General features: G+C 41.1%; 1 protein-coding gene across 3 annotated transcripts in view; it reads right to left on the bottom strand.

Moving 5' to 3' along the window:
- CORIN (corin, serine peptidase) overlaps positions 1-13,809 on the bottom strand; it is a 142,690-nt gene that overhangs the window by 91,531 nt on the left and 37,350 nt on the right. For all 3 annotated transcript variants that reach the window (XM_088660908.1, XM_035112248.3, XM_088660909.1), the window contains one exon: positions 9,368-9,578. In XM_088660908.1, the coding sequence (XP_088517034.1) occupies positions 9,368-9,578 (211 nt within the window). The remainder of the gene's footprint in view (positions 1-9,367; positions 9,579-13,809) is intronic.

The raw sequence follows: 13,809 nt of genomic DNA, 5'->3' as shown, positions 1-13,809 counted from the left end.
TATTTTAAAAGGGGAGACTTTTTCCACTAATGCAGAAGACTAAATTGATTACAGTTCACTTGGTCCTCATAAAATCAGTAGAGGCAAACACTTCAGTAATATATATATATATATATATATATATATATATATATATATATATATATATATAAAATAAAAACAGCCCTTCATTCATTCTGGGTGGTGCAGAAGGACTGTTCAACTCCATAGATCAGAAGAAAAAATTCCAATAAATGAGCCAATAAAACTATGGCATAAAGTGTTTTCCACCATGTTGCTTTTAATGCATACAGTTAGAAACCCACTAATTATACTGAATATTAAAAATGTAAACAAATCCATGTGGCTCTTTTGTTGTATAAATTTATCCTTTGAGTGGGAAGCTGCACAACTGGAATTCATTTATTGGATTGGTGTGTTGTTTTCTTCTGGATTTGAACAGGGATCCTGGATGGGTGGTCCTTTGTAGCTTTGTGACATTGCTTTGTTTTCCCCTCCACTTTATCAACTGAGTTAATGTTTCAATGCTCACATCCACACAGTGATAAGTTTAGATTTTCTAAATGAAAACCTATGTGTGTAGGAGGAAGATTCAGCAAATTAGTTCAAGCATAACTATTATAAATCAGTCTCTTATGCAGCAGTATGCTTGCATGGGTTATACTAACAACTTGATAATAATTTAGAAATGACTGGGCTCATAAATGGAGAAATTTATGATACTTAGATTGGCCAAGTTTATGGTCTGGAAGCAACCAAGAAAATGCTAATTCCATGCCATACCATTTACCACAACACTTGCCACAACTACATTTGGTCCTTTAAGCTCGGTAAAGCAAATAAATATGAAGCAGTGATCAAATTTAACACAGACCTATTTGTTCCCCCTGTCAACAGTGATATTATGGTTAAGCCTCTACATCTTGATTAATCTATATACTGTACCAGATGTTAAAAATAAGTGAGTGCTACCATTTATGTGGTTTTTTTAAAAGCCATCATAGGACATAGGATAATGTAACACAGCATGAGTCCTTGTATTCCCTGGCTAAATTTCTTTGGATCATGAGATAAAATTAGCTGTCAGAGTTCTGTGTGGCTTATCTTTTGCACATTCCAAAATGGAACCCATTAACGCAGGATATTTTTCCTGCCTGAAGATCAGTTCCACAATGATTCCTATCATAAAATTCCTATGAAACCCTCCTGAAAAAGGAAATCTGTTTTCTTCCTGATCTAGACCATGATCCTGCCTCTGACAGTGTCATGCGGATGGAAGCATGAATGCACTAGATGTGTGAAAGATCACCTGCCATGTGCTGTTCAATCCAGGCCCTGGGGATACTGCACTTATGCTAAAATAAAATAATATGCCAAGGATGTATCACACAGGAGATCTTGCTTTCACTCATACACACACTTCGTGCACCTTGAGTGCATGACAGGTATGCACCACTAGTGCAATCTTTAGACCCTAAAATGTAAGAGGGGTATTTATAGGACGGACTCCTGTGGTGTCTTGTAACCAGTATTATCCAATGATAATTAAGAGTAAATTGCTCTATGGTTTTGGAACACTACCTAAAACATAGATCATGGGCAGGCAAACTAAGGCCCGGGGGCCGAATCCAGCCCAATTGCCTTCTAAATCCAGCCAGCGGAGAGTCCTGGAATCAGCGTGTTTTTACATGAGTAGAATGTGTCCTTTTATTTAAAACTAGTGGATTTCAGCCCGTTCAATAACGGGTGCTAGAATCCTGGGGTTCAGAGAAGCGCTTGCGCAGCGGGGGGCGGGAACGGAGGAGGAGAAAGCGCTGTTTTCTCCTGCTCCGTTCCTCTCCCCCAGCCGTCGAGAGGAAGGAGACATCCCGGGGTTCGGAGAAGCGCTTGCGCAGCGCTTCTCCGAAGCCTGGGACCTGTCCTTGTTGTCGGCGGCAGGGGGGCAGGAACGGAGGAGGAGAAAGCGCTGTTTTCTCCTGCTCCATTCCTCTCCCCCAGCCGTCGAGAGGAAGGAGACATCCCGGGGTTCAGAGAAGCGCTTGTGCAGCGCTTCTCCGAAGCCTGGGACCTGTCCTTGTTGTCGGCGGCAGGGGGGCAGGAACAGAGGAGGAGAAAGCACAAGAAGGACGGGGGACACAAATGCCTACCTCGCCGCCGCTGCTTCGCGGCCTCCCGCCGCTCCTCTTACGGGCCAGGGAGGGTTGTGAGGAGGGGGCCTCCACCGGCCTCCACCCTCGCTTCCCTGACGTGCCCTGCAGTGAGGTGGTGTCCGGCCGGGAGCGGCGGTTGGAGGAGGCAGGGGGGGGGAGAGAGCGCGTGCAGTCTCTGCTGTCCAATCCCTGTGTCCCTGGGGCCCATGCGCAGTGACCCAGGGACACACGGAAAAACTTGGACGCAGGGACACTTGGACTTTATTATATAGGATGCATCTCTGGGTTATTTATGGGGCCTGCCTGGTGTTTTTACATGAGTAGAATGCGTGCTTTTATTTAAAATGCATCTCTGGGTTATTTGTGGGGTATAGGAATTAGTGTTTTTTTTTATCAAAATATAGTCTACCCCCCCCCCCAAGGTCTGAGGGACAGTGGACTGGGCCCCCTGCTGAAAACGTTTGCTGACCCCTGTGCTAGATCATCCAAGGTCTCCAAAACGGTAGTACACTAACTATTCTTTATCTGAAATGCTTGCTCTTTCATATTCAACACTGGTATAGTATAACCGTAATGCACTATTCTCGTAACACATTTTCACACTGCTCATTCCATCATAAACATTGTCACAAGAATGTTACCTTGATGGGGACATAGTCTGAGTTTGACTATGTGTTCTGCATGTGCACTGATGCCCAGTGGGATCTTCTGGCCCTTGTTATCAACTTCCATGAATTCGGCAGGTGCTTAAAAGGACTGGATTCAAGATCATGCAGGGTTTCCAATCACATGGAATACCATATGTGCGTACAACTGTACCACTGTACTTTTTTTTAAAAAAACCACACAAAACCTTTTACACCTACTGTATGCAGATTGCTTGGGGCTGAACCAGCAAGCATGAACCTCACTCCTACACACATTATTTCCCTCAGAGGATTCTGAGCTCTGACGGTTGTTAAAGGTTGCTGGGAAGGGGTAAACTACAGTGTCCAGAATTCTTTGAGGGGAAGGATGTGCTTCAAATGTGCTTTAAAAGTGTGGTGTGTACACAGCCTCCATCAGTCGAAACACATACTGTACTATGAGAATGAGGCTGCTAACTGAAGTTGACAACACTGCAATCAGCAAATTCTGGACAGAAATAGATGAAAAATAGAGGGGATGTGTTTGATGCGCATTGTATATAGTATTTCAGTGTGTAAAATGTGGCAATGCTAGGGTGCGTATTTCACAGCTTGAAAGTTTAGAAGCCTGCTGTTAAGTCTGGACAAGAGTTTTTAAAGCTGTACTGTGTTGACATTCCTAAATACCTGAAGTAATTTCTTGTTCAAACTGAACATTGTTAACACTAATTATTGCCATTTGTTCAGAGTTTAATAACTAAAAGAGTGCCACCAGTTATCATTGTCTGCTTCTCGGCCAAATGACCTCATGCCGGCTCATTGAATGTTTTCTGTCCTCATATTTAAGAGGAATCAAGTTAATTGCAGAAAGCCAGGTGTGAGGACATAGAAAATACATTTCTAATATTCAGCAGCTGACTCTAACCAGAATGATCAGGAATAGCTGGCCTATCATAGTTTTTCTGTACAAGAGAAAAGTATTTCAGAATGCCATCAATTCTGCTCCGTGTTTTCTGTCTTTCATACTTACAGAAAACTTTCATACTTACAGTGCTTTCATAAAGCACAATGTAGTTCAGTGGACTGACTATCAGACTTGGGTCAGGAGAGTTGGGCTATGACTGCCGGAGCTGTACCACATGAGCTTTCTCAAAAAATACCTCGGTCCTAATGATTTCCTGTCTCTTAATTGTGTGCATGCTGTCACATCCACAAGAGCAGCATGGAAATTATCTGTAAAAAGCCCACTGGGTACTCTGAAATTAGTGTGGCAATTTCTTTCAGTTTCTCATTTTACAAATCTTAAATTTGGTTCTCCACATTTCTGCAGAAATTTGCAAAATTTCTTTTTTTTAAATTCTCATGAAAATTCCTAGCCATTTTGGCACACATTTCTCCTAATGGAATTTTATTATTTGTACCTTCCCCCATCTGCCCCAGCAACTCTGGGTTGGTCGGTTGGAGAAGTAGATTTCAAAGAATGACTATGTTTCAGAAAGTACAAAATTGATAAATTTGACTTTAAATGCAAACGGAATTGAATTTCTTCCCCATCCCTACTCTGGAATAGATGGGGATCAGGGAAGAGGAGAGGGAGTGATTCTATTACTCATGCCCTTTTCCACCACCTCACCCCAAAGTTCACTGCAGAGGAAAGAGTACAGCTTACCTTTGATCAACTAGCCTCCCCTCAAATATCCACCAACAGAAAGTTCACTTACCTTCTTTAGAGACAGTGGCAGTTGCGACCTTGTGTAGCCTCATTGAGCTGAGTTGGGGCGAGAGGGCATTCCATCACCCACATAGCCTTGGCCTTTCGGGACAGCCTATTAAATGTTGTTTGAATTGGCCAAACATGGCTTTTGGCGGGAGGAGCCAGGACCCTTTAAATGCCAGCCACGATTGATGCGCTTCTCCAAGACAAATCAGTTAGGGAAAGGAGCCACATTAGGAAAAGGTCCCTCCCTGCCTTTCAGAAGTTCCACTACTCATTTATAAGGATGGCACCTACTTATCCAGATACCAGTTCACTGCAGTTCTCAGAAAAGCCATTATGGAATGTGGCCTCAAGGCTAGAAAATTTGCTTCGCATTCCTTCTGCATAGGCATAGCCCTCCAGTCAGGCCTTCCACCAGCCCACATAAAATCACTGGGTTTCTGGCAATCATCTGCATACAAGTGCTATGTGCCCACTGGAATGGTTGAGATTACTGCTTCATGTTGATGTTTTTCTTCCAGGCACAGGCCACAAGCAAGTTTGGATCTGTGTCACAGAACAGTGCAGCTTGTTCACAGAGCAGCCCCCCCCCCCCCAACCGTTTCATTTCCATGGAACATGTACTTAAATTCCTTTCTAGCAGAGCTTGCTTTTTTTTATAACATTTGCTCCCTAGTCCCTAATCAGTTGCATTACAAAATGGAAGATTTACTGGCCTGCATTATCTCATAAAAACATTTACCCCAATCAGCAGTGATAACCTTGTAATCAAGGGGTCTATTTAAAGGCAGAATTGCCAGGTGCACTCTGCAGGAAATATGAATATCAGACTAGCTCATCCTGACCTCCCAAATATAGTTAATTTAGTTTGAAACACACCTGGATGACTGAAATTGCCCCCCCCCAAACCCAACAAAAAACACTTTTCACCTGCTGTATCAAATGAAATGCATTGGTTTCTAAACTCCATTTAGTGAGAGCTATTCTTTCTACAGACACTTCCAGTGACTAGAACAGGGGTCCCCAGACTTCCCTGTGGCTCACCGTGCTGTGCCACTGTCCCCAAATGAGGTAAGCAGTCTTTACTGAATACAATTACTAAAAACAACAATTAGGTAATTGTCTAGTATAAAAAAAACTGAAACCAAATATAATCATACTCCAAATGTTTGGCAACTACCGGTAGGTGAACATTTAGACATTTTATGTCGAAAAATTGCAAGAGTATTTTATGAAAAAATGGAATAAAATAGCTTACTATCTCTTCATTTTGTTACAACATAAGGTATATTAGGGATTGTGTAGATGAACAGTGACAAGAAGTTGCAAACATGCCTTTAAACAACTAAATGAATTAACCTCATAAAATGATGGGACATTGCTTTGGGCAAGTGGGAGAGGGTGACCTTGCTGGTGTCTGTCACTTCTTTTTCATGTCTTGATGAGCACTCCCATACTGGAGTGGTGCAACAAAGAAGTGTTCAACTACTAATGCACTAAAACAAAGCACACGCACATAAATATAAATCACAAAAAGGCTTGGACATAGGAAACGAGTTCTGATAATTGTCACTATTCACGCCAAATACATGATACACAAGATTTATACGATTTGAAGAGAAACAAAGCAATCACATTCCATGTGGGCAGACTATATATTTTTCCACAGCTGCCACACGGAGAGGACATCATCACTTGAGTATATTCAGTGATCAACCATGCTTAGTGGGTCTGAGTACCACAGGAGCTAATGGTGGCACAGAGGGCTGTCAAATGTGGTTTTATATGATACACCTATGTACCTGTACTTGCCATCTTTATGCAATCACCGAGATTGCACAAATGAGCACTACATATGATTTAGTGTGTAATCACATGGAAACATTATGTGTGAATCAATGCTAATCACTCTGTGAATGAAGAGATTTCTTCACTCTGAATTGATTTCCACTCAGATATACCAGCACACCTGCAGCAACTACCGGTAAAATTCACAATGTGGAAAACTATAATCATTAACATTTATTTATTTTAGCTTATTTAAATATAATTTTAATAGCCTTGAAATAAGAAAAGCAGCCAGCACCCTGATCTGGAAACCTAATTTGGAAACCACTGGAGATGGGGGCAGGACAAACATTAGGCCTTAGGTACAAAACCCAATGTTTCATCTTTAATCCTATGAATATGGATTATCATTCATGGAAGAAGTAAAAATTATCATTCATAGAAGAAGTAAATCCAACTGAATTAAGTTTTGTTTACTCTCAGGTAACTGCAGCCTAAATAGTGAATAAGGTTGATTGGAAATACATCGGAGAATTTGATGAATTATGTTTGCTAGTGTGGTGCGGTGGATACATTATTAGACTTCCTTAGAAAAACTTTCTAAGTCTATAGGTATGCATGAGGCTCATTAAAATAAAGGTTCATCCACACATACATGTTCATCACTTGTTGACTGTAACATCAAGGTGCCTCAAAGAGTAACCAGAATCAATACCATTATTTGACTCTCTTTTTTCATTGCAGATCCAAGCCCTTTCAAAATCAGGTATCCATCATCCTTTACTATACAGCTCATCTCACTCTCTTGTCTGTAAAAATGATCGTGATTTTCTCCTTCTTTTCTCTTTGCACTGGATTCTTGCCTTCATCACATTCACTTAAATTTCTTACTTTGTACTTCTAAATGTTTGAACCTCCTTTTTGTATTTCTTGTTTAATCTTTATACTCCTCCTAGAGCTCTATGTTCCTCTGGTACTAATCTCTTACTTAGATCAAATATTACATCTGTTTTTCTCATGCCTCTGCTTATTTGCTTTGGCAGTACTTTATCTCTGGAACTCATTGGCTCCAGAGTATCATTTGATTCAACCCTTCTGCTCTTTAACAAGTGCCTCAAATAATATCCATTTTCATGTAACTTTTCCAATTATTAAAATTTAGCAATCTATTTTCTCTTGCTGTCCCACCTTACCCACTTCTTTCCTTTTCCACCTGCCCCTATTAGAATTGCAAGCCTGCATACATGGCTCAAGGGGAGGCAAGAGGGGATACGTGCCCCAGGTGACAGGTGAGAGGGGAAACAAACAGCACCCTGCCCCAATGACAAAGTATTTCTCCCCTTTGTGTCCCAAGACACAAAGAAGGCCTTCCTTCTCTCAGTGGTGGTGGTGGCAGCGGCAGGGAAACATGAATAGTCTTTCGCCTCTTCATCATCCCTTTTGTCACTGCCACCACCAAGAAAAGGAAGCCTGCACAGGACAGAAGGGGAGAAAGAGTTTTCCCACTTAATGCTGTCCACGCTTGCAGAGCCAGCCTGGCTCAATAACCCATGAACCACAGGGCTGGCTTGGTGCACTCAAGTCCTGGTGGCATCCAATGGAACCAGAAGCCCAGGAAAACTGGAACAACTCGCCTCCTTGCCTCTCTAGCAACCTCCTATCTCCAAGAGAGGAAGAGGTGGAGCCACCATCACCCTGGGCCATGGCACAGCATGGAGCTGTAGCAGACAAAAGGGAGGTGCCCAGCAGCAGGCTAAAGTGGGGGAGATCTGTGTCAGAAGCAGCCCAAGGAGGCTGCAGAGGTGAGCCAGAGGAGGGAAAGAAGAGAGGAGTTTCAGAGAACCTTCTATGGCGGGGGGGGGATTGGCTGGTGCTGGCACACTCTGCACATGGCCAAGGGCCATGCTGCACTTTCCTGCCTCCCCAAGATGACTCCCTGGCACTGGGAAGGAAAGGAAATTGGGGAGAGTAAGGTACGGAGGCTAAGCCTCAGGACATGTGGGTGACCTCTTGGCTCACATTCATCCTGCTGTTGTTCTCTCCCTTCGTTCCAGCAATTGTCCAGACTTCTGCCCCCTATGGCAATATGTATAAGCCTGCTAGTTCTGCTTAAGACTTGAGAAATCATAATCTTCAATATTATAACGTATCTCCTGGTGTCAACACAAAACACAGTATTTTTTTCAAGTGTCCTTATTAATCTGAAAAGCACAATTATGTGAACATAACAAGTGTAGGGTTCCCCTACACAAACAAGTCTGTGTCTTTATTGGCTACACGGATGGAAAACTTACCGTAACCTTCTTTTGCTGGAATACATAAGGTATTCATACAGGGTGAAATAATGTGTGGAGGTGATGGCAGTAGCAGGCTCCACTGAAACCTCGCCACAGAGCCTAAAAACCACATGCATGATCTAGGACAGGCATAGGCAACCTTGGCTCTCCAGACGTTTTGGAACTACAACTCCCATGATCCCTAGCTAATAGGGCCAGTGGTCAGGGATCATGGGAGTTGTAGTTCCAAAACATCTGGAGAGCCAAGGTTGCCTATGCCTGATCTAGGACTATAGAAACCACCAAATATTCAGCTGCATAGGGCTACTGATGGGAGAAATGGAATGTATACCTTGCATAAAGCTACTCAAAGTACAACACATCAGGCAAAAACTACCTCAGATAGGTAAGAATTCATTTACGTTTAAGGTGAGCTGTATTTTCTGGGGGAAAGGACAAATGCTTTCACAGGACATTTCAAAATGCTGCATAATGAATTCTGCCACCAAATTAAATGTGGATTAAGACGCATCCAACTGGCCCATAATCTATAACAAAATCATTCACAAGAGTTAATGTGTTCAAACTGTTACAGTATAAGAATGCTATTTAGTTGTCCCCGAGTAATACATTACAGCTTGTTCCCTTGAGCTCGTTTAGCTTGGCAAAAATCTGTTGGAGACTGCCATCCACAGCTAAATTATTTCAATCAAAAAGGCCATATGGTTTAACTCTAGGCTGCATTGCCATGATTCAATACTGTATTTGGTTGTAGCTAGTTCTAATCACCCCATTTTTGTTCCCAAATACCTGTCATCACCATCACTGATGCACTCAGGAAGAGCAAGGCTACAGCCGAACAGCATGATGTGTTGATAGCAGCTGAGGCGGTTGAGATAACCGAAGAACTTGAGAAATTTTTCCATTTCAATGCTTTTGACAATGGAAAGGACTGGTGTTAAAGTGGTGCGGTTATATGGCAGCATTTGGCACTGGCTGTAGGTGATACTTATGCAGGAACCTGTGAAACAAGAACATATGTGGGGGATGAACAACATTATTGTACAGTACTACAAAGCAGAAATTGGCTGAATAGGTCAAATAAATTAGTTGCCTCTTTTCTTCTTGTTTTCTCTGCTGTTGTTTTTCTCACTTCAAACCTCATCTACATTTTCTTCTTTTTGATATACTGTTGCCCACTCTACACCCTGCCAACACCCATTTTGCCCCTGGGCACATGGAGCAACATCCCTCTCTCTTGTCTTTCCTTCAACAGCTGGCATTCAGAATTTTAGAGACTCTGTGAATCTCTCCAAAATTCTTTTCAAGTCATCAAGGCCACTGGACATCACCACATCATATGGCAGTGAATTCCATAAATTAAATATACTGTAATATGCATTGTGTGAAGAAGTCATTTCATTTGTCTGTCCTGGTACATTAATTTCATTGGGAGAACTTGACTTCTAGTATTATAATTAAAGGGGGGGAGGTGTTGCTCCACACTATGAAGAGTTTTATTACCTAGTTTTTTTTTCCTTTGCCACCTTTTTTCTAAAAAAGTTTCAAGTGTTTTCTCCTTTCGTCAAAGGGGAAATGCTCAAATCACTACATTATTTGAATACTGTTTTCTACACCTTCTCTAGCACTATGCTTTCCCAGTTCACTAAATTCAGCCACACCATGGATTTACATAAATATATTATTATATATTAGCAGTTTTCCTTTCAATCCCTTTCTTTGTGATTCCAAATATGGGATTTTCCTTGTTTTCCAACCCTCCAACCCTACTTACAACACAACACTGAGTTCAATGGGTGTATTGGATTGCAGCCTGCCTAAACAGACTCAAGATTAACATTGGTTGGTTCTTCCTTCATTTTAGTTTATTCAGAGTAGTTATTATTCTTTATAAGAATACAGAAATGTACAATATGCTACAGTAGTATAGAACTATAATTAATACTATGCAATTCCCACAATATATTATTCATATATACAGTTTTAATATCCAGTAATTACATCATTAACCATTTAAAGAGGAAAAAAGAACCTAATAATAATAATCCTTTCCAGCTCAATTATTTCATCTATACTTTGTACTCTTAAAATTTCCCCAACAAATAGTATGAATTCACTGAGTCTTGTACTTTATTGTTCCAATATAAAAAACAAACTCCATTTTTTCTATTAAAAAAAAATCTCATGTGGCGAATTTGAAACTGTTATGTTATGTTTTTGTTTTGCAACCAACCTATCGAAGGGTTAACCCAGACTCCTGGTTAACTGGCAGCAACATTCCATGGGAGGCGTGGCCTGCATGGGGTTTAAATGGAAAGGGGAACAGTTATGTCAGTTGGCGGTTGGGGTTTTTTGTGTGGGAGCTTGGGTGGTTGTGGAGAAGGTAGATTTAGAGTAGATGTAGTAGTTGATAGGTATTCTGTTTATTTGTTTACCAAGAACGTTACCTGTGAAATTAAGTTTGTACCAATGTTACCAGAAAGCAACCATTAAGATTCAAGCCAATAAATAACCATCTTTAAAGTGTCATACCAGTAATCGTCTATTTCATTTTCCAGCTAAGGTATCCAGGAACCCAGTTGGTGGGGAACTCTTTTAAACTGTCAAAACTGCCTTTTAGAGGAGAAAGGTTAGTTTGTGGCTGAGAGTGCACCAAGAAAGGGGGGGGGGCTAAGGGAGGAGACAGGTTCTGAGTGATAATAAAGTTACCTCAGGAAGGAGGCTAGCTTTACAGTGAGGGAGTTTCTAGTGAAGTGAGGAACAGTCTTACTTATAGCCCCAAGTCTATATAGGTACCTGGTCACGTTTAGGCTGGAAGAGGACTCTCTTTTATTTTTGAAAACCCACGAGTGCTAGAGGGTTTAAAGAAAGGCTAGAGGGATAAGTGGGAGGTTTGAGTTACCTCAGAAATCCCTGTTAGGGCTTGTAATAATTGAGAGGTCAAAGTTATAAGACGGAAAGTGAGAGGCTTATTCGTCCCAGCTACTCTCTCTCATTTTAACCAGATTTGTTAATTTTACCATATGCACCACATCCCATACTTTTGTTAGGCAAAGAGGTGGTACTTTTCTAGTTCTGAAATATTATGTTTATAGTAGCCATTTACAAATAAGTTGTCATATCTATATCTTCTGGTATCCCCCCCCCCCCCCCGGCGATATCCAGATAATATTATCATTAGTTCTCTTGGGAAGTTGCAGCACATTATATTTTTTATTTCTGATAATACTAAATTCCAAAATATCTAGGTCTTTGTATATGACCACATAATATCACATAATATGGAATAACCCCCCCCCCCCCGGTATTTTACATTTCCAACAATGATCTGTAGTTTCTGGGTATATTTTAATTAACCTTTGTTGTTGTTTAGTCGTTTAGTCGTGTCCGACTCTTCATGACCCCATGGACCAGAGCACGCCAGGCACTCCTGTCTTCCACTGCCTCCCACAGTTTGTCTTCTACTGCCTCCCGCAGTTAATTAACCTAGCTGGTGTCATTTGCCAATGAAGTCCTTCCTTCATAATTTAGAAATTGATCTTATCTGTCAGAACTTGTCTGAGTCACACTGCAATCTGATGCCTGGGACTTTCTGCCTGGGAGAAAGTCCCACTGCACTTGATGAGCAGATATACATAGGAGTGCACTGTTCATAGAATCATAGAATCTTAAGAGTTGGAAGAGATCAAGGGTCATCTACTCCAACCCCCTGCAATGCAGGAATCTCAGCTAAAGCATTCGACAGATGGCCATCCATCCTCTGCTTAAAAACCTCCAAGGAAGGAGTGTTCACTACCTCTTGTGGGAGCTGGTGTTAATTTTCTTGTTTACTTTGAGTACCTATCGACAGCATTTATTTTCAGACTATGAAATTCTGCTTTCTTTTAGCATCTCCCATTCTTGTATTTGTACATATTTCTGACCTCTGTAGGTCATGCCTTTGTAGGTCATGTTAAAAATTCATTGCTAGCACAATTCTATAAATGTCTACTCAGAAGTAAGGCCTGTTGGAATCAATGTGTTAATTAGAAGCATCTAACATTTCAGGGTTTAAACAATCCTTGTCATAAGTTGCAGACTCCCACTGATTGCTTTCAAGAGTTTTTCTTACGCTGCATGTAGGAAATTCTATTAATTTTTAAAGTGATAACTTAACTAAATTTTCCTTTCAGTGTTCCTTTCTTTTATCTTCCCTCTAATTTATGTCCAAGTTTCCACAACATATTACAGTCTCTTAATTAAATAAACAACTTATAATAACATCACTTAGCTTTTGCAGTTCCTTGCATTTACAATGCAAGGGTTCCCCAATGCTATTCCTAACACATGGATACAATATTTGTTGCAACATGTTTTGCCTCTATTAATATATTTAAACAACCAATTTCATACTACTGTATATGTTGCACATTTTTGCAAATAAATTCTCAGAGACCACCTCTTCCACTATAAGGCCCCACACTTTGGCTATTAAGATATTCTAGCAATGTGCTGTTCAAAATCCCTTCTCTTGAGAGGTTAGAACAGCAGCTGGGAAGAGCAGGGTTTTCCACTGCATAACCTGAGGCTCCACAACCACCACACAGAGGAGATAAAGAATAGTGTCTAATGGACATTTGCCAGTCATGTCTAATTAATATCCAGAAACGCCATACTTGGTGCAAGCGTACATTGGTCCAGCCCATTCTTGAAATACTGTCTAAACATAAAACTATGCACAGGATTATCCCCATTAATTTTGATTCCATCCAATGAGCTTGTAACCCCATTTTGCAGACTACTGGGTGATACTTCTGTCTGGATAAGCTCTAGGGCTAACCCAATTTATTTTATATAATGTTCAATAATGGAGTGGCTAAATCTTTGGAATAAATTACTGAAGTTTTATGTGGCATTACACACACAAACACAATTCCCATTTCTTAAACTGAGCCATGTTGTATTGACCCTCATTGGAAACAATTGGGAATCCTCTTGTCTAGGATTTTCCAAAAATATTATTGGCCAGAAGCTAAGATGAACTGTACACATGCCTCATAGGGACAAAAGTATTACTTTCCAATCAGGGGCGTACCCAGGATCAAAACTAGGGGGGGGCAAGGCACGGGAGGGGAGGGGCCACAAAGTGGGAACGTGGGCGGGGCTACAGAGAATGATGATGATGGTGATGATGACGTAAGAATAAAAATGAAAATAATAAAAATAACGTATCCTCGCAGCGCCTGGCTCTC

Source organism: Zootoca vivipara, chromosome Z1, assembly GCF_965207765.1.
Source record: "Zootoca vivipara chromosome Z1, rZooViv2.hap1.1, whole genome shotgun sequence".
Lineage (NCBI taxonomy): Eukaryota > Metazoa > Chordata > Lepidosauria > Squamata > Lacertidae > Zootoca > Zootoca vivipara.
The sequence above is the reverse complement of the archived record's forward strand: the minus strand, read 5'-3'. Positions and strand labels throughout refer to the sequence as shown.